At 48.6% G+C, this 25,514-nt stretch overlaps 1 protein-coding gene across 2 annotated transcripts in view; it reads right to left on the reverse strand.

The window, feature by feature from the left end:
* LOC143989423 (uncharacterized) overlaps positions 1-25,514 on the reverse strand; it is a 50,540-nt gene that overhangs the window by 20,089 nt on the left and 4,937 nt on the right. The window contains exons 7-8 of one of the 2 annotated variants that reach the window (XM_077489548.1): positions 21,517-21,747; positions 18,283-19,902 (exon numbers count right to left, since the gene is read on the reverse strand). In XM_077489548.1, the coding sequence (XP_077345674.1) occupies positions 18,283-19,902; positions 21,517-21,747 (1,851 nt within the window). Of the gene's footprint in view, positions 1-14,800; positions 19,903-21,516; positions 21,748-25,514 lie in introns of those variants that run through there. The other variant, XM_077489547.1, reaches the window with a different exon arrangement.

Below are 25,514 nucleotides of genomic sequence, written 5' to 3' on the forward strand. Positions count from 1 at the left end.
TCTTATAAGGACTGGTAACTTGGTATAGGGTGCTACGGTACATAGGCTTGAGTGCGGTACAGTCTGCTGTTCTGTAAGGACCGCTATAGGTCCACAATAGATAGGGTTGACGTGCACCACTGCTGACCGCTCACCTATACTGCAGCAGTCCTTCAGCGGTATAGGGACTGACGTACAGTCTGCTAATCACTAACACACAACCTGCTTGTTCCACAAAAGTTCTTATAAGGACTGGTAACTTGGTATAGGGTGCTACGGTACATAGGCTTGAGTGCGGTACAGTCTGCTGTTCTGTAAGGACCGCTATCGGTCCACAATAGATAGGGTTGACGTGCACCACTGCTGACCGCTGCCCTATACTGCAGCAGTCCTTCAGCGGTATAGGGACTGACGTACAGTCTGCTAAACACTAATACACAACCTGCTTGGTCCACAAAAGTTCTTATAAGGACTGGTAACTTGGTATAGGGTGCTACGGTACATAGGCTTGAGTGCGGTACAGTCTGCTGTTCTGTAAGGACCGCTATCGGTCCACAATAGATAGGGTTGACGTGCACCACTGCTGACCGCTGCCCTATACTGCAGCAGTCCTTCAGCGGTATAGGGACTGACGTACAGTCTGCTAATCACTCACACACAACCTGCTTGGTCCACAAAAGTTCTTATAAGGACTGGTAACTTGGTATAGGGTGCTACGGTACATAGGCTTGAGTGCGGTACAGTCTGCTGTTCTGTAAGGACCGCTATAGGTCCACAATAGATAGGGTTGACGTGCACCACTGCTGACCGCTCACCTATACTGCAGCAGTCCTTCAGCGGTATAGGGACTAAGAGTTTTGTCACAGGGTCATTTAAAAAATGACATGCAGAGGAAGAGGCAGGCCCTTCCGCAGGGGTGGTAGGGGTAGGGCAGGAGCAACAGGCTTGAGCCAAAGTGGGAAGTTGCAGAAGGTGCGTTCAATTACTTTAAAGGATGCACCAGACTTGGTTGAGTGGCTCGCTCAGCCTTACTCTTCTGCACCCTCCTCATCCTCTCGATCTGCACCCTCTTCTTCACTCTCTGCTATGTGCACCCCCAAAGACACTACCACCAACAACCCGACCACCACCACCACCACCACATACCTTCCGCTTGAGTCACTGGAATTATTTTCCGATCCATATCAAGAGGACATTTCTGATGCGCAGCCACTCTTGGTATTGGATCAGGAAGAGGAGGTAGCAACAAGCGCTACTCAGCAGTCTGACGCCAGTACCCAGATCAGCCCAAGGAGGAGGTTGGTCCCCGGTGTTGCTGCCTACTCCGAGATCTCTACTTATAGCGGTGGGGAAGGTGACGTTGATGATGACGTGTCTAGTGATGTCACGTGGGTGCCCACAAGAGAGGAAGAGGAGGGGAGTTCAGAGGGAGATATGGACCAGCAGATAGGGAGGAGAAGCAGCAATGACTTACATTGCACAGCAGGGACAAAGCAGACTGCAAATGTATCAGGAGCGAGTCATCGACCATGTACGGTCACATCTGGCGCTCCCAGGACACCGGCACATGGCTCCGCAGTGTGGGCTTTTTTTAACGTGTCCGCTGCTGACAATAGCGTTGCCATCTGCAATCTTTGCAGTCAACGCGTTAGTCGCGGTAAGCCCAATACTCACCTAGGGACGACCGCCTTAAGAAGGCACATGAGCAGCCATCACCGAGCCCAGTGGGAGCAACGGAACACACAAAGCCACACTGCAGGCTCTCACCGTCCAGCCTCGTCTTCTACTTCTCCTTCTCCTCTCTCCTCACAATTGTCCTCCACTCCACCTTCCATCACGCCAAGCTCACATTTTTCTGCAAAAAGGCAGGCTTCCGTGGGCCTAATGTTTGAGCGTAAAAAAATGATGATGCCGGATAACCCTCTTGCCCAACGGTTGGCGGCTGGCTTGTCAGAACTCATAGCCCGCCAACTACTGCCATATAAACTGGTGGACTCGGAGGCCTTTCGCAAATTTGTGGCCATTGGAACACCACAATGGAAGGTCCCAGGAAGGAAGTATTTCTCAGAGAAGGGCATCCCAGAGCTATATGGCCATGTTCAGCGGCAAGTGAATGTATCTCTGGCACACAGTGTCGGTGCCAAGATACATCTGACCACAGACACGTGGTCTAGCAAACACGGGCAGGGAAGGTATATCAGTTTTACTGCCCACTGGGTGAACCTTCTGACGGCCGTCAAGCATGTAACCCGTGGCACCCGTGTAGATTTGGTTTTACCGCCACGGATTGCATGCAGGCCTGACTCTTCTTCTCCTCCTCCTACTCCATCCTCCTCCCTCTCCTCCTCAGCTGCCTCCTCCTTTTCCGCTGCTAGCGTCTCTTCCACTGCACCGCCCAAGCTCCCCAGAACCTATTCCACATGCCAGGTGAGACGTTGCCATGCCGTGCTGCGTCTGTTGTGCCTGGAAGCAAAGAGCCACACTGGCCCGGCACTCCTTTCAGCTTTGCGTTCACAGGCAGATGAGTGGCTAACACCGCTCAATTTGACAGTTGGTAAAGTGGTGTGTGACAACGGTGCCAATCTGCTTAGCGCATTGAAACAGGGCAAAATCACGCACGTGCCGTGCATGGCACACGTCTTAAACTTGGTCGTGCAGCGATTCCTTGTCAAATACCCTGGGGTCCAGGACATCTTGCGGCAGGCAAGGAAAATCTCGGCCCATTTCAGAAGATCTTACACGGCCATGGCTCGCCTTGCTGACATTCAGCGGCGACACCATCTGCCGGTCAGACGTCTTATTTGCGATTGCCCGACGCGATGGAACTCAACCTTCTATATGCTTGATAGGCTGCTCCAGCAGAAACGTGCAGTTAACGTCTACCTGTATGAACTCTGCGAAAGAAACGGTTCTGGGGAGCTGGGTTTTTTTTCACCGCGCCAGTGGCTGCTCATGCGCGACACATGCAGACTTCTGCGGCCATTTGAGGAGATCACCAAACTGGTCAGTCGCAGCCATGGCGCCATCAGTGACATGGTACCTTATGCCTTCTTTCTGGAGCGTGCATTGCGTCGTGTCATTGATCAGGCTGTGGAGGAGCAGGAGCGGGAAGATGAGGAAGTCGCAATGCTGGATGAATTCCCAGGGGGGGCTACTCTATCTGAGACAAGTCAACAACAGGAGTCTGATGAGGAGTCAGAGGAGGATGGTGCCGGGGCGGATGAGCAGGAGCAAGAAGAGCATGCTTTAAACCTTTCTGGGATCCCTGTTGTGCGTGGATGGGGAGAGGAGAATGAAGAGGACGACATTATCCTGGATGATGAGCAGGAGCCAGGCCACCACACCGCTTCCACTTTAGTGCAAATGGGGGCCTTCATGCTCCAGTGTTTTAATAGGGACCCCCGTATAAAAAGCATGAGGGTCAAGGACCAGTACTGGGTGGCAACGTACTTAGACCCCCGGTACAAACACAAAATGGCGGAAATGTTACCGCCGTCGCAGAGGGCTGTCAGAATGCAGCACTTCCAGGCCTTGCTTCGAGAAATGCTGCATTCTGCTTTTGCGTGCGCTGGCAGAGGAGCAATTCCCACTCCCAGAGAAGGATTTGCGGGTACCAATCCAACAGCGCCTGCAAGAAGAGGCCGGTTTGAAGATGTGTTGGTGACTTCGGATATGAGGTCATTCTTTCAGCCGACCCATCGACAGGTGTCATCCGGATCCAGCATCAGGGAACGCCTAGACCGTCAGGTGTCCGACTACATTGGGTTAACGGCCGATGTGGACGCTCTGAGGAGTGATGAACCCCTAGACTACTGGGTGGGCAGGCTTGACCTCTGGCCAGAGCTTGCCCAATTTGCAATCGAACTGTTGGCTTGCCCCTCATCCAGTGTCCTGTCCGAAAGGACGTTCAGCGCAGCAGGGGGGATTGTGACCGATAAGCGTACTCGCCTAGCTCACCACAGTGTTAACTACCTCACATTTCTAAAAATGAATGAGGCATGGATCTCGGAGGAATTCAACACATGTGACCAGTAGACCATGTATATGTCTATAAACTATTTTTTTAATCAAGCACACAGACCTTCTTAATTCATTTGGCTCACTTCCTTGACCCAAAAAAGCACACCGTACTATATGCCCCTACCCTCCTCTTTGAAGAGGTTGAGCGGTGTCATATTTCTACTGGGGCTGCTTATGATATCCCTGTGCTGTGCTGACTTCCTCCTGGGGGTTCTTATTATGAAGGGATCACACTATCCCTGTGCTGTGCTGACTTCCTCCTGGGGGTTCTTATTATGAGGGGATCACACCATCCCTGTGCTGTGCTGACTTCCTCCTGGGGCTGCTTACGGTGCTGCTGTCAGTGCTGTATGTCACGGTGCTGCTGTCAGCGCTGTATGTCACGGTGCTGCTGTCAGCGCTGTATGTCACGGTGCTGCTGTCAGCGCTGTATGTCACGGTGCTGCTGTCAGCGCTGTATGTCACGGTGCTGCTGTCAGCGCTGTATGTCACGGTGCTGCTGTCAGCGCTGTATGTCACGGTGCTGCTGTCAGCGCTGTATGTCACGGTGCTGCTGTCAGCGCTGTATGTCACGGTGCTGCTGTCAGCGCTGTATGTCACGGTGCTGCTGTCAGCGCTGTATGTCACGGTGCTGCTGTCAGCGCTGTATGTCACGGTGCTGCTGTCAGTGCTCTGTATTACGGTGCTGCTGTCAGATGCCTCTATCACGGTGCATGTGTCATTCCGGTATGTCACGCTGCTGGTGATCATCTCCTGCACCCTCTTCTTTGCCTACCCTGGTCCCTGACCTTCCCTCTCCTCCATTGCCTTCATTAGCTCCATAGTCCTGAATTGTTAGAACAATTTCCCAAATAAAATAAAAATGCTTGTAGTTATCGATCCCAAATTCACCTCATACATGTATTATGTCATTGTCCAGATGGTGGGACTACGTTTTACCCCCTAATAATTACCACGTGGCCGCAAATTCGACATGAAGGTTTGCAAAGTTCGCCTCCCATTGAAGTCAATGGGGCCCGCGGCGAACGTTCTGTTTCGCGAACGTTTGGGTCCGTTCGCATTTCGCGTTCGCGAAACGTCCCGTCGGAAGTTCGTCCATCACTACATGTCACAGCAAAGTAATACAGAACCAAAAACAACTGACGCATTTCACACTAAACGTAGTGCTTACTCATAGCTGATGATCACTAAAAATGCTAACAAATATATACTATTTGTGATAAAACATGTGGCTGAATATACCCCTATAGGGAGTTCTGTGATACTATAAACGATCCCTTACCCAGGAACTTGTTTAATGCTGGATATACACGTTGGGAGTTGATTTACTACTATATACAGTTTTTTAGGCGCTGCTTATATACCTCTATTTATACACTGTATCGTAAGTCTTTTTTTGATGCTCCTGAAGAAGCGCAGTGCGCGTAACATGTAGAGCCCGGGATTTTATCGCCATCTTCAATCTGTCTTTCATAGCCTCTATCTGGAATTCAATATCTGATCATGGAATGAGTAGTTATCCGCCATCAATCTTTTCATGTTATTTCCGTTGGCTATGTACAGTTCCTATTTTCTTACTCTGTGACATGGACTTTATTCAGCGTTGATTTTAATGTTGTTTCTATGTTCAATAAATAGCTTTTTATATTATTAGACCTATGTGGTTATGCCTAAAAAGTCCAAGCCCTCTCCCTCAATATTTCTCTGTCTAAATCATAGGACGTGGCACCTGATATTTTTAGCAGTATCCACCGTGGTGATACGTAATTGTTTTATATGATTCTCCATCTTGACGTCCTTGTAGACATCCTGGTGTCCTTCTAAATACTCCCACTCCTTCATGGAGAAATAGACAGTGACATCCTGACACCTTATAGGAACCTGACACACACAATGATACAGTCACCATCCAGACACATCACTTGTCTGTTACTGGATAATGTCCCAGAATTCCCGGCACCGCTCACCTCTCCTGTCAGCAGCTCAGAAATCTTCTTGGTGACTTCTAGAATCTTCTCCATGTTGTGTCTCTCAGGCTTTATGGAGTCACTGTGATGGTCATATGATCTCCAGACTTCATAGGAGGAAAACTTTACATTCAACAAAAACAGTAATATCATGTCACATTCCCAGAATCCTGCTCACCTCTCCGGTCAGGTCTGTCTTTTATTAAAGCGGGAGTCCACCGGGACTCCGCGTTTTTTTTTTTTTTTTTTAAAAGCCAGCAGCTACAAATACTGCAGCTGCTGACTTTTAAATAGTGACACTTACCTGTCCAGCGCGCCCGCGATGTCGGCACCCGAAGCCGATCGCTCGCTCGGCTGCCGGGTCCCGCCGCCATCTTGGGTATGGGAATCAGGAAATGGAGCCTTTCGGCTTCATTTCCCGGTTCCCTACTGCGCATGCGCGAGCCGCGCGGCGCAATCCGGACGGTCCCCGCTGCCTCTGGGAGCTGTGTGTTTCCCAGCAGGCAGCGGGGCACTTGCTGAAGGGGGCGGGGCATTGCGGAACGGGGGCGTAACCTACGCTCGTTCCGCAGACAGCTAGCCCGGAAGTGGGTGCAGTTACCTGGATTATCCAGGTAACTGCACCCCCCTCCCCCCTGAAAGGTGCCGATTGTGGCGCCGGAGGGGGGGAGGGATCAGATGAGCGGAGGTCCATTTTAGGGTGGACCTCCGCTTTAATAGAGATAAGAATGAGGTCACGTGACCTCCCAGAATCCTCCTCACCGGTCAGGTCTGTGTTTTATTAATAGAGATAAGAGTGATGTCATGTGACCTCCCAGAATCCTCCTCACCTCTCCGGTAAGCAGGTAGATGATCTGCAGGGTGAGGTTTAGTATTCTCTCAGTCATGTGGCTCTGGTCCTCCTCTGTCCTCATTGATGTGGTCAGGGCTTTTTTTCCAGTGGGAACGTGGAGGAACGCAGTTCCGGCACCTCCAGCACTGAATGTATTCTATGGCAAGGTGTGCTGGAGGGTCAATTGATGTTGACTGCTGGGGTTTCTATGGTCACTCGGAATCTATTTTTTTTGTGGGGGGTCTATTGTTGCTGGGGTGGTATTTTATTGCGGGGGGGTCCATTGTTGCTGGGGGGAGGTCTGTCGTTGTGTGTCGGGGATCTATTGTTGCTGTGGTGGGGTCTGTTGCTGCTTGGGTGAGGTCTATCAAATTCCATACAATTTAGTAGCACAATACTTGGTTCTGCACTCTCAAAAAGGAGTGGTACTGGGAGGTGGGTAGAGTCAAGAGACAGTGCTCGGAGGTGGGTAGGGGGGCAGAGACGAAGGGTGACTCATAAGGGGGGGGGGGAGAGTTCCTGCACCTATTCTCTGAGAAAAAAAGCCCTGGATGTGGTCATGTTTTCTATACAGGTTTGCTGTAGACAGAGAATTATCTGGACTGTATTGGTTGCACAATAGTAGGATGGGAATGAATGGTGTTAAATAGTCGGGCTGCCCCCAGTAGGAATTGGCACATGTGTAGGGAGTGGCTTCCCTCTAGCGTTTGCATTTTTTTTAAAGCTGTTGCTTGCAGAGTTTCCAAATCTGGGATGAACGCCCTTACATTGGTGGGCACTGGGATGAATGTCCCTGACATTGGTGGGCACTGGGATGAATGTCCCTGACATTGGTGGGCACTGGGATGAATGTCCCTGACATTAGAGATCAGTGAGAAGAATAACCCTTTTACAGATAACTAAGAAGACTATTGTCAGCGATTTCTTGTAGAGATGCACAGGAACCTTTTTTTTTTTTTTTATTGGTGATTACGAGTACAGATACTTTTGGTCAAGTACTCGCCAATGCCGAGTACCGATACTTTACAGTGTGATTTGTGTCCATACAAAATGAATGAATGAGCGCAAATCGATCGGCAGAGAACCGCATGCAGTTTAAAACAGGAATGAGGTGAGATTCCTTTCAGAAAAACATGCCGTTTCCCCACTGCTCCTGTCTGAACACATAGGCTTATCATAGTGATTTCAGCCCGAGTTCACAAAGGAGCAGTGCAGAAAACCGCATGTGATTCAGACAGGAATCACAATGCTTTCCTGTTCAAATTGCATGTGATTCTTTGCAGTGAGATTTGCGATTGTTCATTTTGTATGGATGTAAATCTCACAACAAAGTATCGGTATCGGGAGCATTTTTCCTAAGTACTCGGTATCAGTGCATCCCTAGTTTCTTGTCTATGAGGCAGAAATAACCCATTGCCGAAGGAATCCCTAGAAATCTCTGGAGGAAACCTAGGATTCAGAGGCTTATGTATAGGGGTCACCACTGCTGCCTGTCCCTATGCTCCAGAGGGCCTGTTCGGCCCCCCTGGACAACTGGATAAAAGGGCGGCAGCATATAGAGGAGCTGATCCCTCCATGTATCTGCTGAATGCTCATTTCTCCTCCTCTCCATCCCACAAACTTTCAGTGGCTACAGGAGGGATATGGAAGCCATTGGTTCCTCTAGCTGCCGCTCCTGCCACCTTCCTATCACTGTTCTGATGCCCCAGGGCCCTGTCCTTCTCTCATTGGTCACCAATGTAAGAGACCACTACCAGGGGCGGACTGACCAGTCGGTCACTCGGGCGCCGCCCGAGGGCCCGTGGACATTAGGGGCCCAGACTCGGCCATATGGGAGACCACTTGCAGCGGCTGAATTACATGCCGCGATGCAGATGCTAACTGTGCGCTGATCCCCGCCGGCCCCTCCTTCCCCCGTCCATCCCAGGCCAGGTGCTTGTACTGTATGCATCGTGACATCACCTAACTTGGGACCGACGAGAAGAGTGGAGGGGCCGGCGGGGAGCAGAACGCTGTTAGAAGTGTCTCAGGCTCAGCATCCAGTGACTCGGTGAGTGAAGCCGAGACACCAGGGCCGCCACACGCAATGGGGGGGGGGGGGGGCACGGTACAGACAGATGCATGGGCCTGGGTCCCTCCATCCCACAGTGTTCTCCTGTGCTGTGTGCATGTCCTGTGTGCATGTCCCCCTGTGCTGTGTGTATGTCCCCCTATGTGCATGTCCCCCTGTGTGCATGTCCCCCTGTGTGCATGTCCCCCTGTGTGCTGTGTGCATGTCCCCCTGTGTGCTGTGTGCATGTCCTGTGTGCATGTCCTCCTGTGTGCATGTCCCCCTGTGCTGTGCGCATGTCCCCCTATGTGCATGTCCCCCTGTGTGCATGTCCCCCTGTGTGCTGTGTAAGTGTCCTGTGTGCATGTCCTGTGCTGTGTAAGTATGTGTCCTGTGTGCATGTCCCCCTGTGCGCATGTTCTCCCGTGTGCATGTCCTCCTGTGCTGTGTGCGTGTCCCCGTGTGCTGTGTAAGTGTCCTGTGTGCATGTCCTGTGCTGTGTAAGTGTGTGTCCCGTGTGCATGTCCCCCTGTGTGCATGTCCCCCTGTGTGCATGTCCCCCTGTGCTGTGTGCATGTCCCCCTGTGCTGTGCGCATGTCCTGTGTGCATGTCCCCCTGTGCTGTGCGCATGTCCTGTGTGCATGTCCCCCTGTGCTGTGCGCATGTCCTGTGTGCATGTTCCCCTGTGCTGTGTGCATGTCCTGTGTGCATGTCCCTCTATGTGCATGTCCTGTGTGCATGTCCCCCTGTGCTGTGTGCATGTCCTGTGTACATGTCCTGTGTGCATGTCCCCCTGTGCTGTGTGCATGTCCTGTGTACATGTCCTGTGTGCATGTCCCCCTGTGCTGTGTGCATGTCCCCCTGTGTGCATGTCCCCCTGTGTGCAGTGTAAGTGTCCTGTGTGCATGTCCTGTGCTGTGTAAGTATGTGTCCTGTGTGCATGTCCTCCCGTGTGCATGTCCCCCTGTGTGCATGTCCCCCTGTGTGCATGTCCTCCCTGTGTGCATGTCCTCCCTGTGTGCATGTCCTCCCTGTGTGCGTGTCCTCCCGTGTGCGTGTCCTCCCGTGTGCGTGTCCTCCCGTGTGCGTGTCCTCCCGTGTGCGTGTCCTCCCATGCTGTGTGCGTGTCCTCCCGTGCTGTGTGCGTGTCCTCCCGTGTGCTGTGTAAGTGTCCTGTGTGCATGTCCTGTGCTTTGTAAGTGTGTGTCCTGTGTGCATGTCCCCCAGCGTGCATGTCCCCCAGTGTGCGTGTCCCCCTGTGTGCGTGTCCCCCTGTGTGCGTGTCCTCCTGTGTGCGTGTCCTCCTGTGTGCGCATTCTCCCTCCAGTGTCCCCATGTGTGTGTGCATTCTCCCTCCAGTGTCCCCCTGTGTGTGTGCATTCTCCCTCCAGTGTCCTCCCGTGTGCATGTCCCCCTGTGTGCTGTGTAAGTGTCCTGTGTGCATGTCCTGTGCTGTGTAAGTATGTGTCCTGTGTGCATGTCCCCCTGTGTGCGTGTCCCCCCGTGTGCGTGTCCTCCCGTGCTGTGTGCGTGTCCCCCTGTGTGCTGTGTAAGGCCGCGTACACACGGGCGGACTGTTCGCCCAACTTAGTTTGTCAAACAATCCGACAAACAGTCCGCTCAAAATTTGCATGAGCGGACTTGACCACACACGACGAACGAACAGTCCGCTGAAACCGTGCGCGATGACGTGAACGGCACGTACGACGGGACGAAAAATACGACGTCCAATACACTGCAATGCAACCTTCGCCGTGTAAATCCTTTCTGAGCATGCGCGACACTTAGTTTGTCGAACTAGCCTACACACGAGCGGACTGTCCGCTCAAACCAAGTTTCAGCGGACCGTCTTACGGGAATTCCGAAAAACTTTGTTCGTCAGACTGTCCGCTGAAGCCCACACACGAGCGGACTGTCCGCTGAAACACTGTTCAGCGGACAAAGTTGGGCGAACAGTCCGCCCGTGTGTACGCGGCCTAAGTGTCCTGTGTGCATGTCCTGTGCTGTGTACGTGTGTGTCCTGTGTGCATGTCCTCCTGTGTGCGCATTCTCCCTCCAGTGTCCCCCTGTGTGTGTGCATTCTCCCTCCAGTGTCCCCCTGTGTGTGTGCGCCTTCTCCCTCCAGTGTCCCCGTGTGTGTGCCTTCTCCCTCCAGTGTCCCTCTGTGTGTGTGCCTTCTCCCTCCAGTGTCCCCCTGTGTGTGTGCCTTCTCCCTCCAGTGTGCCCCTGTGTGTGTGCCTTCTCCCTCCAGTGTCCCCCTGTGTGTGTGCCTTCTCCCTCCAGTGTCCCCCTGTGTGTGTGCCTTCTCCCTCCAGTGTCCCCGTGTGTGTGCCTTCTCCCTCCAGTGTCCCCATGTGTGTGTGCCTTCTCCCTCCAGTGTCCCCATGTGTGTGTGTGTGCGCGCGTTCTCCCTCCAGTGTCCACGTGTGTGTGTGTGCGTTCTCCCTCCAGTGTCCCCCCCTGTGTGTGTGTGTGTGCTTTCTCCCTCCAGTGTCCCCCCCGTGTGTGTGCGCGTGTTCACCCTCCAGTGTCCCCCCCTGTGTGTGTGTGCGCGTTCTCCCTCCAGTGTCCCCCCTGTGTGTGCGTTTTGCCTCCAGTGTCCCCCCCTGTGTGTGTGTGCGTTCTCCCTCTGGTGTCCCTGTGTGTGTGCGTTCTCCCTCTAGTGTCCCCCTGTGTGTATGTTCTCTCTCCAGTGTCTCCCTGTGCAGGTTTGGCTTGAGTGTGGAGACCAAGGGGGCCCCATGATCTTCTATTGCCCGGGGGCCCCATGAGTTGTCAGTCCGCCCCTGACCACTACACTGATCACTATAATAAGGTGATTCTTCTCCCATTGGTCACCAATGTAAGAGATTATAACATCAGGTACTATAGTAAAGGGTCCTTCTCCAATTGGTCACCAATGTAAGGGACCGCTACACTGACCACTGCTATAAGGGATCCTTCTCTCATTGGTCACCAATATAAGGAACCACTACACTGAGCACTCAATCTCTTCCGCTCTCTTCTGACATCTTCCCCAACTCTCTTAAATGTGCACTAGTCACCCTCATACTTAAAAAGCTGTCCTTGCTCCCCTTTTCTTCTAAACTCCTTGAACTTTTGGTTTACAACCAAATGAGCGACCACCTCATTAAGAATGACCTTATTTATCCCATTCAATCTGGATATCGTCCTCAGAAACTGCTCTTTTAAAACTCACAAATTGCTTCCCAAACAGCAAAAACCAATGGACACTATTCTGTACTCCTACTTCTGGACCTTTTGGCTGCCTTTGGTACAGTTGACCACCACCTCCTCCTTCTCGAAAAAACATTATACCTTTGGTCTCCGTGACTCTGCTCTTCGCTAGCTCTCATCCTAGCTATCTCACCTCACCTTCAGTGTCATTTGCAATTCTACTTCCTCCACTCCTCTTCTCTTCTCCATCGGGGTCCCCCAAGGTTCTGTTTCTTGAACATCTCCCATTTTCAATCTACACCTCCTCCCTGGGGCAGCTGATAGCCTCCCATGGCTTTCAATATCTTTTTTTTTTTTTTCAAATAATTTATTTAACCAGAAGAAGGCAGCATCCATGTCAACAAGACAACCTACATAGTGAGTCATACACAATAATACAATAAAAACAAGTGAAGGGAACAGCCAATGATGGAGATAGAAAAAGCGGCATAAAAATCTCCATTCCCTTCCTGAGATCCCGATATGGTGCAAGTCCAACAACGAAGAAAAAAAAAAATTGCCTAAGCTTATTTATTGTTTTTAAAAATAAAGAGGAAAATAGAACAAGCCAGGTAGACAAGAAACAAGAGATGCAAAAAAAGAAAGATCTTTTGGGGGGGGGGGGGGAAAGAGAGGGGGGGGTTATTGGATTAATAACCCCTATGCTGCTATCCCTAGGAGCTTGTGTTGGTCAGTAGCTTAAAGGTCAAAAAGAGCTTTCCTCTCTTCAGAGAAGACAAACATGTTTTACATTGTCCAGTTTTTGGAATACCGTTCATGTGTATGTTGTGCTGCAAGCACGAGATCCTCCATTTTACTTGCGTCTTCACCCCTGTTAAGCCAAAAGCCAAGTGTCGGTGGCTGAGAGTTCTTCCAAGTGAGAGGAATACAGGACTTGGCTGCATTGAGGAGATGAATAGATCTTTGTATATTTTAGCTGGAATGTTTGAAAACACGTAAAAGAAAGAAGGCCAGGTCTTCCCAAACCTCATAATCTACATTTTTAACAATCCTCCGGACCACTCTCCAGAATTGATTGAATTTGGGGCAGGATCAGAAGATGTTTAGCAGTGTTCCCTGTTCTTCCAGACACCACCAGCAGCTATCTGTGGGTTCTGGGAAGAACTTCAAGATCATTTCTATGCTGACGACACCCAAATCTATCTCTCCACCCCTCAACTCACTCCTTCAGTCTCTTCACGCATCACTAATTTACTAACAGACATATGAGTCTGGATGTCACACCACTTCCTCAAAAAACTCAACTTGTCCAAAACAGAGCACCTATTTCCTTCTCCATGTGCCTCTTCTCTGTCAAGAGCAATAGCACGACCATTCACACATCCCTGCATGCCAGGGTGCTAGGCGTTATCCTGGACTCTGAACTCTCCAATGTCCAATCACTGTCCAAAGCTTGCCGCTTAACCTCTGCAAAATCTCAAATACATACCCTACTAACGAAATAAACCATAAAGCTCCCGATCCACTCCCTGGTTATCTCTCACTTCGACTACTGCAACTCCCTCCTCACTGGCTTACCTCTAAATAGACAAACTGCTCAGTGTCTGCTACCCCTCTTTGCCAATCCCTCCATTAGCTGCCACTCACCAAACAAATTTAATTCAAAGTACTAACAATAACTTACAAAAGCCATCCACAACTCAGCCCCCAGCTACATCACTAACTCACTCTCAAATTACCAACCAAATTATTCTTTGTTCCTCCCAAGACCTCCTGCTCTCTAGCTCCCTCGTCACCTCCTCCCATACTTGCCTCCAGGACTTTTACAGAGCCTCTCCCAATCTGTCCACCTACACCTCTATCCCCTTTTAGACCACTCTATCCCCTTTTAGGCAATCCCTTAAAACTTTTCTCTTCAGAGAGGCCTATCTTGCCTCTACCTAACAACTATACTTTAATTTTCTTCTTCATCAACTCACCCCCCACGGTTATTACCTTTTGTATCACTTGACCTGCCCTCTTAGCCCTTGTACACACGGTCGGACATTCCGACGGAAAACGTCCGATCGGACAGTGTTGTCGGATAATCCGTCTGTGTGTGGGCTCCATCGGACTGTTTCTATCGGAATATCCGACCGACAAAATTTTAGAGCTGGGCTATAAAACTTTCTGACAACATGATCCAATCGGACTTTGTCTGATTGTGTGTAGAGAATTCTGATCGGACAAAGTGCCACGCATGCTCAGATCAAATTCTTAGACCAAAGCTATTGACTACTAGCCTGAACGTAGTCCCGTCGTAACGAAATAACGTAGTCATGTTACATACGATTGGATTTTCCGACAACTTTGTTCGACCGTGTGTATGCAACACAAGTTTCGGACAAAATCCGACGGATTTTGTTGTAGGAATGTCCGACCGTGTGTACTAAAATGTGCATTATAACATGTGTGGACAAAAAACAGCTCTGGCATTGAGAGAGTTAGTATGAACTAGCTGGCATCACTCTCCTGCAGTCACACTGTAAACATTAGAGCGCCTCCTAGCTGCAGCCTGGTGGTAATATTGCTAGGAGATCTATCCATTTATCTGCTATGTAGCACTGACCCCCGGAGGGGGCACTGGATTTCCTATTCAGTGCGGAGGCAGCCATGCACACAGCAAACAGTTCACTCACACTGGCTCAGAAAACAGTCTAGGTGATGTCTTTTTGAAGTTTATTGATGTAGAACTTTAACAGAATAGGTATCACACTAATAAAAGGGACAAGGGGGGGGGGGGGGAAATCAACAGCTTAATAGTAATTAAACATTACAGTCCATATCAATAAAGGCGTTAAACAAGTGCTCAACAAAACACAGTGTCAGTGTATGAAGCGTTATCCCTGCAAGGATGACCCTCCATCTCTATCAGTAATCCTACTTTAAAGTGATTGTATACCCCTGTAGGTGATTTTTACCTATAGGTAAGCCTATAATACGGCTTACTTGAAGTTAAAATGAATATCTCCTAAACCTGTACGGTTTAGGACATATTCACTTTGCATGCAGCCACTGACATCAGTGGCGCATGCGATCTGAAGGTCCGGCGAATGCTACCGGAAAAATCAGGGCTCCTTGCTGCAGCTCCATCACGGCTCAGGCCACTCACAGCGCCGGTGAGTGGCCAGAGCTGCGAACCAGGAAGAAACGCTGAGGGAACATACCAGCTCCCTCAGCGGTGACTGGGAGGCGATGCGAGGGGCCTCATTCTAAGGCAAGTATTTGAGCCTTTGCTTTACAGTTTTTTCTTTTTAGGGGGGTATACAACCCCTTTAACTAGTACCATAGGACCCGTGAAACAAGCCCTGCACTCTCACTATAGATGCATGTCAATAAAGTAATTCTAAACAAACAATGATCTTGCCCCATAGTCAATCTTCCAAGTTTCTGGAATAAGCAAAAAAAAGATACATCCTATCTAACTAACCCTAACTAAACACTAATATACTTTTCATTCTGCCCAACAGCAATAATTCCATAACCAGGGAATTATCCAGGTCACAACAATAATGGCATGGAGTCTATGTACATACAAGTTTTGTGAGACTCAAAGTCCAACAAACTGAAGTCATTGAAAAGCATAAAAAACAAAACAAAAAAAAAGAAGCAACTGTTGGAAAAAGGTACAAATGTTCAGCCTGACTGGATAGCTGAGGGAGATATTCCTCTAAATCCAAATGATAGCCTCATGTGGCTCATCCTTAACGGGAAGCCAAGTTTCCCCCTGCCTTAGTCAACAGTTCAGTCTCTTCCCTTTTCATGATGGCCAGCTTGCTGTGGGGGTGGCTACCATCAAAGGCGTTATACCCAACTTTTTTAAATTTGGGGTCAGGTACTTAAACCATACTTCAGCCACAACCCCAAATATTAATTGCCCTCATTTGGGCCCTCTGGCTAGCCATCTGCATAACCACCCATCTTGTAAATAAATCTCCCCCAGGCGCCACCTACTCTTAAAGTGTCTAAAAATCTTTGCCAGAATTTGGTGGAACTAAAATTTCCGTAGGGCTTGAGAACACTCAAAAGTTCAAGATGTCCTTTTTACACCAGCCCTGATGCTTTTCCTCAATCTTGTCCATCATCTCCACTGGCATGTAGGGGGTAGTCGTATTCTCCTCTAGGGCTACCCATTTGTGCACAATTTTCTGGAGGCTGGAGAACTTTGGTAGCTTTGTCCTGTCCACATTTCCCAGAGGAACTCAGAATGCCTTATCCTCAGTGAAGGCCCGTGCGAGAATGCGGGTTGGGAATGCTTCAGCCTCTCCTTCTCAGTACACTTGCTCTAGATACAGCCCCCCTGCACCAAGTACTGGTGGGTTGTCTGCTCTGTCCTGCTCCCTCAAGGTCATTAACTAAAAGGCAGGCCCTTTTATCTCCTTGTCACCCCCACCAGGACCACTCTGTTTGGAACTCCTTGGACAAATCCCAGTCACATCATCACCACTAACTTCCTTGATGAACCCAGGGTCTGACTCCTCCTCCCCAGCAGGCTCAGCTCTGGCCCCTTGACATTTTCTGGCTGCTCTGCTATACAGGCCACTAGGACCCCCACTGTTGCTGGCTTCTCCATTGTATGCTTCACCTTGTTTGATGCAGAAGCCTCCAGCTTCCCTCTGATGGCTCCTATTCCATGGCCGCAAGTAAAAAAGGTGTCTGACTTCAGACACGGCCCTAAGATGCAATCAGCTCTTTTGCTGCACAGTGCTAGAAGTGCTCACTGGACCATAGTGCATTCCAGCCAGCTGAAATAACTCTGCAACTTCCATGCAGAAACTGGTACGCCAGTGTACTGCATAAGTAGTAGGCGACAAGGTTCTTGGCAGCAAATCCCCCTAGAGGTTTACTACAGTATCCACAGTGAAACCAAGCTCTCACCAGTACCGTTGGTCTTTTACAACTGGCAAATACCAAACACAAGCTCAGCTCCATCCACATTCTCCAGAGAGAAGCAGCCTCTGGTCAAGCCACAATCCTGGGTCCACCATCAGCTCCCCATCATGCCCCCCCCCCGGATATATCTCTACTGGGCACCATCTTCATCCAAAAAAAAAAAACAACAAATGTACACCACCAAAACAGTTCAAAAGTAGAACAGAGCTGCCTAACATGCTTGCAGCTGAGAACCACACACAATCTTGAACAAGTTCATGGTTAACCTGGAACAGCCACCATCCACATGGAGAGTGCAGATGAACAATCAAGCTCCACTCACAGTACAGTTCAGAGGAAGATCCAGGATTAAAGGGTTCTGTCTATAGCACTAAGTAGTCCAGCAGCCAGTCCCGGGTGGCTCCATGGGCATGGTTTCCATTTATTTCAAAATGTAAAATGCCATATTAGACCATTAAATGGACCTAATTTCTAAGATAATTAGTGGCATGCAATAGCCACATTTGGCATTTTCTTTTTAAAATGGTTGTTTGATATTGTTGGTTTAATAAATGTATGTCCTTTATGGTGTGCTGTATTCATAAGTACATGAATACTATTCTGAAACCATAACCAACATAGTAAGCAAAGGGGTCAATAAGTATTTTTTTTTTTTTTTTTGATGAATGTGATAAGCATTTGCCCAGCCGTGATGAATTCTAGCCATAATTTAACACAGTTTTCCTATTGTGATCAGCTCCATCCAGTGGCCACAATGAGGTATTTCTCCTGAACCCCCCCAATCAGGAAAAATAGAGCAATATCACATTATGACCACAGATGGAGCCAAAGATTATAGGAAATCACTGTATGAAATAAAAACCAGCCAACATTTGTCACAGCTGGGAGAATGCTGATTACAGTCCTTTAACAATATTTTTTTTTTTTTTTTTTTTAAATAGACCTCTAAGAGTTTGTGAAAGCGTACACTACAAAATTTGCCAAGGAAAGGGAATGACTCAATTTTTATTTTGCTACTGCCAACAGGGTACAACACTTCATCCATGTCTTTGGTGATCTCCGATCTCCTTATCAACTGTTTCTTACATGATGAAGATCAGCCATGGAGTATATCTGAGGTGTATATCAGGGTGTGCTTCTTCCCCACATGAGAGCTGTGATGTCCAGCAACATTCATATAGAAGACATTTCCCACACTTAAGACACTAATACACCTCGAGGGTTGTGTGGGATCCCCGAAGTACAGGAAGACAGGACTTCAGTGAGGAACAAGTCTATCAGACACAGCTGGAAATTGGCTTCTTCCTCGTGTGAGATCTCTGATGTTTGGAAACATGGGACCTCTGTGAAAAATATTTTCCGCACTCAGGACAGGAATACGGCTTTTCCCCCGTGTGAGATCTCTGATGTGAGGCAAGTGTTGATTGCTGTGCAAAACATTTCCTGCACTCGGAACAGGAATACGGCTTCTCCCCGGTGTGCACTCTCTGATGACTACGAAGTTGCCACCTTTCTGCAAAACATTTTCTGCACTCAGGACAAGAGTAGGGTTTTTCCCCCGTGTGAGATTTTTTATGTCTGGAAAGATGGCATATCTGTGAAAAACATTTCCCGCACTCAGGACAGGAATACGGCTTTTCCTTCGTGTGAGACCTCTGATGTATGACAAGTTCTGGTTTTTGGATAAAACATTTTCCACACTCAGAACAGGAATACAGATTCTCACCTGTGTGCAATTTCTGATGTTTATGAAAGTAGGACATTTCTGAAAAACATTTTCCGCACTCAAGACAGGAATACGGCTTTTCCCCCTTGTGAGATCTCTGATGTCTGTAAAGGTTGGACTTCTGTGAAAAACATTTCCCGCACTCAGGACAAGAATGCGGCTTTTCCTCTGTGTGCAACATCTGATGTGAGACCAGAACTGATTTTAGTGCAAAACATTTCCCACACTCAGAACAGGAATACGGCTTCTCACCTGTGTGTGATCTCTGATGAATATGAAGATTGGACTTCTGTGTAAAACATTTCCCGCACTCATTACAGGAAAAACGTTTCTCAGCTGTGTGCAATCTCCAATGATGAGAAAGACTGGACTTAGCGGAAAAACATTTTCCACACTCAGGACAAGGAAATGGCTTCTCCCCTGTGTGAGACCTCAGATGTCTGACAAGTTCAAATTTGTGTAAAAAAGATTTCCAGCACTCAGAACAGGAATACGGCTTCTCCCCTGTGTGTAATCTCTGATGATTATGAAAATGGGACTTCCTTGTAAAACATTTCCCACACTCATTACAGGAATAACGTTTCTCATCTGTGTGCAATTTCCGATGATGATTAAGACTGGACTTATCTGAAAAACATTTTCCACACTCAGGACAGGAAAATGGCTTCTCCCCTGTGTGAGATCTCTGATGTGCGACAAGTGAAGATTTTTGTAAAAAAGATTTCCAGCACTCAGAACAGGAATACGGCTTCTCCCCCATGTGAGACTTCTGATGTGTGACAAGATCTGATTTATTTACAAAACATTTCCTGCACTCAGGACAGGAAAACGGCTTCTCCTCTATATGAGTTCTCTGATGTCTGTAAAGATGGGATGTATGTGAAAAACATTTCCCGCACTCAGGACAGGAATATGGCTTCTCCCCCGTGTGAGATCTTTCATGCAAATTAAGTTGGGATTTAAATTGGAATCCCCTCCCGCACTCAGTACAGGGAAATCTTTTACCCTTTGGAAGGACGGCACCGACCCTCACAGTCTGAGGTTCCTCAGGATAAGAGGAATACGATGGTCCATCTACACTGTGTGGTGCCGGATGGACATTTGAGGTAGTCGGGTTTTCTCCTGGACTATACTGTGTGATGTCCTCATCTTCTACTTTACAGTCTGGAGACAAAGTGAGACAATCCTCTGAGCTTTTCCTCATCTCCCGTCCATCTACTAAAATAGAAATAAAAAGATTATTACTACTGAGGAATTAGAAACTGCAATGCTGCAACCGGAAAATGGATTATGTTGCCAACCCTGACTCACACACACAAAACACACACACACACACACAAAACGCACACACACACAAAACGCACACACACACACACACACACACACGAGACAAGGCTGTATAAAAACGCAGAGTGTAGGAGCTCCAGTTATTGAACCTTACTACAAAGAAGATGCCTTTATGCTACCCAAAAAAAAGTTTGCATATAGTAACAAAGCTGCCCGTTTACTTGCTTAGTTAGCTAGGCCTGAATCCATCCCCACTTCTATCCTCCGTATTCAATTACCTACTTGGCGGATTGGCACTGCCCTTCACAAGGTTCTGGATGCTTTCCTGTATTTATACTGACCTTTATGCTACCATGGTTCAATACTCTGATAAACAATTATATATGTAGTCAGAGCCCTCCTAGACACATGAGTACTACCTTACCAAGACCTGCATTGTGCCTTGGCCTGATAGGTCAGTATACCTGAAAAGAGGGCATACCCTGTATGAATGAACGGAGTATAAATGAAAAAAAGATTGTGGGAACCGGGAGGGTGGGAACCCGGAACTCTAGACGACGCTGACCCTGGCTGGGAGGGCTATATAGACCCGGGGCGCTCCTCCCACAAATTCAGGATGGCCTATGGCCAGCCTTCCAAACTTGTAGTCAGAGCCCTCCTTGACACATGAGTAATACCTTACCAAGACCTGCATTGTACCTTGGCCTGATAGGTCGGTATACCTGAAGAGAGGGCAAAATACACATGAGTAGGTGAGAAAACAGAATGTTTAATAGAACTGAGATAACAAAGATCAATCCAACAAAGAGGCCAACGCCCTGCTGACCTCCGTATGCAGATCAGGGATGTACCTGCTAAAAACAGGGAGGATCTCTATCGCCCCATGTGCTTGATGATGAAAGGAGGCACCCCCTGTTTAGAAGCAGCAGATGCCGCCCCAATTCTGAAAGAAAGGCCAGTGAATAGTTTTGGGTTCAAGCCTAACTTTGCGATTAGGATCCTAACCTGTGCCATGAACTGTTTGGACGTTAGAGGATCTGAGGGAAATGGTAACAAAGGGCTGTCTGGCGGGGATGTAGCCAAAAACGTGGCAAGTGAATCAAGTAGCTGGAGTGGACACAACCTGCTACTGGTACCGTAAAACTTGACCACGTAACCCTGACCTAGTCTAGTTTTGTTGAGCTGCAGGGCGAAATGATCCGGGAACGCTGAGACTGCTCTTGGACAGGAAAGGTGCATGATTATATACCCAGGAAACCTACCCTGGTCTGAGGGACCCAAACAAACTTAAGTATACCGTTGTTTTGAGCACCAGACTGGGACATACACCAAAAAGGAGATGATGACAGCAAATCCAAAATATCCCGGACCATCTGACCCGATATGGGCAGTCTGGAAGCCTGTGCTTGAACCAGAGATTTCAGAATACCCCTCAGCAAGGCCTTGAGAGGGTGAGCAGCAAAAATGAACAGACTAGAAGGGTCTTAAAGTGCTGTACACCTGCGAGATATGACTTAATGATACTGGCGGACAAAGCCAACTCACTGTGGCAATATGCCGCAGACGCCATTACAGATTTGATATCCCATGGACCACTGGAAGGAAGACGCCTCAAAAAGCTGAGAAATTTCCTCCAACCCGTAGAGTAGGCTTTGAACGTGTTGCTGGATAATGATGCGTTTGCCAAACCGATCGCCTGTGCCCAGAACCTTGTCAGTCCATGGTGAGCAGGGAAAATGGAGGGACCGCCTTGCCCACCCGCTCTGCTTCCGAGTCCTGCAAGAAAAAAAAAAAAAAATGATTGAATTTAAAACATGATAATGCATCGGCCGCCCTGTTGAAATACCCGCTGATAAATTCCCCCTGAAAATGGAACCTGTGAGTCAAACCCAACCAAGCAAATCTGCACACGAAGGTCATGATGACCAGGGACCCTGACCTGCCTTTGTTGAGGATATTGGCAGTGGTCAGATTGTCTGTGAAAAAAAAAAAAAAAAAGACTGAACTTCCCGCCCAGACTGGCCCCCAAGTGACCGCCACTGCCACAATTGGGTAGATTTCAAACAATGCTGAAGTTTGCGAAAATTTTGGCAACTGGAACACCTCCCGGGGCCAATGGCCGGCCAGCCATTCGACCCCACACATTGTCGCAAACCCCCCTGATGCCGCTGCATAAGTGAACACCCTGGGTGAAGAGCTGGAAGGCTGAGGAACGAGCAACGAAATACTATTCCAGTCCCGCAGGAACTGGTCCCACATGACCAAGTCGGCGCGTGCATCAGCTTGCAAGCTGACACATGCGTCCACATCCTGAATAAGGGGCAAGAGTGCCAACAATCTGGAGACAAAAGCCCTGCCTTGCGGAATGATTCTCATCGCATGATTAAGCATGCCCAAGAGTGACTGCAACTCCCTCTTCGGGCAGACAGGGGACCGAACGAATGCATGGACAGTCAGACAAATTCTATCCAGCTTCTCCTTGGGCTACCAAAAATGACGTCGCTAACCCAGAACTCGAGCCGATGCTGACCCTGGCTGGGAAGGAGGGCTATATAGACCCGGGCTCCTCCCACAAATTCAAGCTAGCCTACGGCCAGCTTTACAAATGAGTATTTGGCTCTGGTATCCCTCTCGTCTTGTAGAAGTGGGGAATTGGATGCACCTCTTTCCATTGAGGAGGAGATCGACCTTGCCAGACCTTCTGCTGGGTTTACAGAGCTGGGCAGCACTACCTGCTCACAAAACTTCAGGCCACTATGGCTTCCCGGCTAAATGGTGTGCTCCATGTAAACAATTACTGAGTCCCTTTCTTCTTCGTACATTCAATGAGGCACTGGATGCAGGTGTTCTCCCTCCCTCCATGTGCAAAGTGTTGATTGTTCTTTTGAAAATCTCACAAAGCTCCACTTAAATGTGACTCCTAAAGGCCAAATTATGGATGTAAAGATTCCAGTGTAAGTATTGGCAAAATCGATTGAGTAAAAGGTGGTTGTGAACTTGGTGAAAGGAGATCGAGGTGGTTTTCTAACTGGTCGTTCCAGTAGAATGAACACCATTTCAAAATTTGCAATACCGCCATGAATGTCATCCTACTCATGTTATTGTTTCTTTGGACACCTGCAAGGCCTTTGATAGTGTTGAATAGCCATATTTCATATACTGCAACTTTATGGCTTTGGCCCCTGTATGATAGCTTGGATACGTATCCTCTCTACTAACCCCAGAATTAGAGTAAACTCTCATATTACTTGTGGCAGACCCAACCAAGACCAACCTCTGTCCCACACCTATCAATAACAGCTATTCCTTGCTGCTCAGAATGAAGATCTGGACTGACTATGTGGGTTCAGTCTGCCTGACTAACGCATGTCCAGACCAGGTGGAGGTATGGGACCTGGTTAGTCTACCTTGGTTGGGGGGAGAAATGTGACAGACCCAACCAGGACAGAGGCTTTTGGAGGGGACTGCAGGGTAGCCTCTTGCATACTGACTATGGGCACTGGCATTTGAGGGAACTACGAGCATTTAGGAAGATGTCCCATTATATAATGCAAAAGGACATTACTACATTTAACAGTCAAGGAAGCCATGATGGTCTCCTCCAACCTGAGACTCAGTAAGCAGCTGTATGTGGAAAGAAAGCTGGTTAATGAGATTTGCCCTGGGTCTTCTTGAATAGTGTTGCTGGACAGTCTGAGATTCCCGATTAATCAAATAATTGCCTAGGTGTTAATATCATATTGTTAATTACGTCACCTATTGTTTCTGTCTGTTGGCCAACTTGCGTACACGCGTTCAGAATTTGACAACAAACGTTGGATGTGAGCTTGTTGTCGGAAACTGACCATGTGTATGCTCCATCGGACATTTACAAAATGTTTGAGGAGAACAGGTTCTCAAATTTTCCGACAAAAAAAACAAAACTTGTTGTCAGAAACTCAGAGTGTGTACCCAATTCCGACGCACAGTTCACGCATGCTCAGAATCAAGCAGAAGAGCCGCACTGGCTATTGAACTTCATTTTTCTTGTCTCATCGTACGTGTTGTATGTCACCGCATTCTTGGCGATCAGAATTTCTGAAAACATTTGTGTGACCGTGTGTATGCAAGACAAGTTTGAGCCAACATTTGTCTGAAAAAAATCCACAGTTTTGTTGTCAGAATGTCCGATTGTGTGTACGCGGCATAACTCATAAGGTTCCTGTGATGGATTGGCCTTATGTCAACTCTGCGTCATTATCCAACCTTTGTGTGATGTTTTGGGCTGAGATACCAGCCACCAAGGAAGAGGAATTCGTAAGGAGGCTGTGAGAGATATGGATACAGCACAGGAGACCAGTGCCAATGCAGGTCCTGCTGGGATGGTATGATCCTGTTCACCAGCAACTCTGGAAGGAGGTGCTAGCACGTGAGTGGGGCCACCAGAGAAAAAATTCTCTCCACCATCCAGGAAAGGTACTGGTCTCAGTACGAAGTGCAAATGCTGTTTTTGGGAGGAAAAAACAAAAACAAAAAAGCACACAAGGAATGATGAGAGCTACAGAAGCCTCGGCTGGAATGTAGCCGCAGTGTGCCCATGGACAGCGGATGACAGCCCCATGGAAGGCTTTGGCTACAGCAGCCTGGTGCTGCTGTACAGGTGGCTTTCCAAGGAAGGACCCTGATTTTGGGAGCGATCTGGAGTGGCGTTTCGAGGAAATCTAGGAGTACAGAGACTGTAGGCTGAATGTCTTGGAAGTACTCTGGGCACAGGAAGATTTGGAGTTCCTAGACATTCAGGAATGAGAGCTGGAGATCGCCTACAGCTGGCCGCTATACTCTGCTCAGCAGCAGTGCATGGCTACCTTGGCCTGGGGCCATCAAGAAGTACCAGCTGACAGCTCTGAAATCCTGGCTGAAGTGTTGGCAATGGGGCAGAGTGACAGTGTGATTTGCCCACCTTCAGCTATGGAAGTAGAGCACTTATGGCGGATGCAGCATATGTTGACTCACCTTGATGAGCCTGTTTTTTTTTATGTGTGGGTTATGGGAGATGTAGCAGCCGGCTCATCTACCCAGTGGAAGTTCAAGGATCAGGGAGGAGAAGTAGCCATCCTCACTCCTCAGCCACAGAGCCCAGAAAGCCTGGCATTAAATTGGACTTTTCATTGGAGGATGGAACATTTACTGAGCTTCAAGCTAAAGTGATGACATTGGGCCCAAGTGCCACAAGCCCACAAGCCCATGCCCTGGATTTTTAGCAATTCCAGAGACTGGGGATTTAGTAGACTTTTCTGCTCAGGAGGAAAAACCCAGTGAGCATCCAGTGGAAGAGCTGGCATTAGGGCAGAACATCACTGATGTCTGCCCAGAAGCAACAGCAGCTTCAGCCTTCCTAAGAGAAAAAGCAGTCTGCCTTTCTCCCAGATCACTGACAGCGACATAGAATTTCACGCCAGCAGCATCTAAGTTACAACTCCTCCAGCCAAAACACTGGCCACAGGCCAGAGTGCTGCCCAGCTCTGAAAACCCAGCAGAAGGTCTGGCATCAGAACAGAGTGCTA

This window comes from Lithobates pipiens, unplaced genomic scaffold (assembly GCF_037356315.1).
Source record: "Lithobates pipiens isolate NorthernLeopardFrog02 unplaced genomic scaffold, aLitPip1_a1.2 Scaffold_18, whole genome shotgun sequence".
Lineage (NCBI taxonomy): Eukaryota > Metazoa > Chordata > Amphibia > Anura > Ranidae > Lithobates > Lithobates pipiens.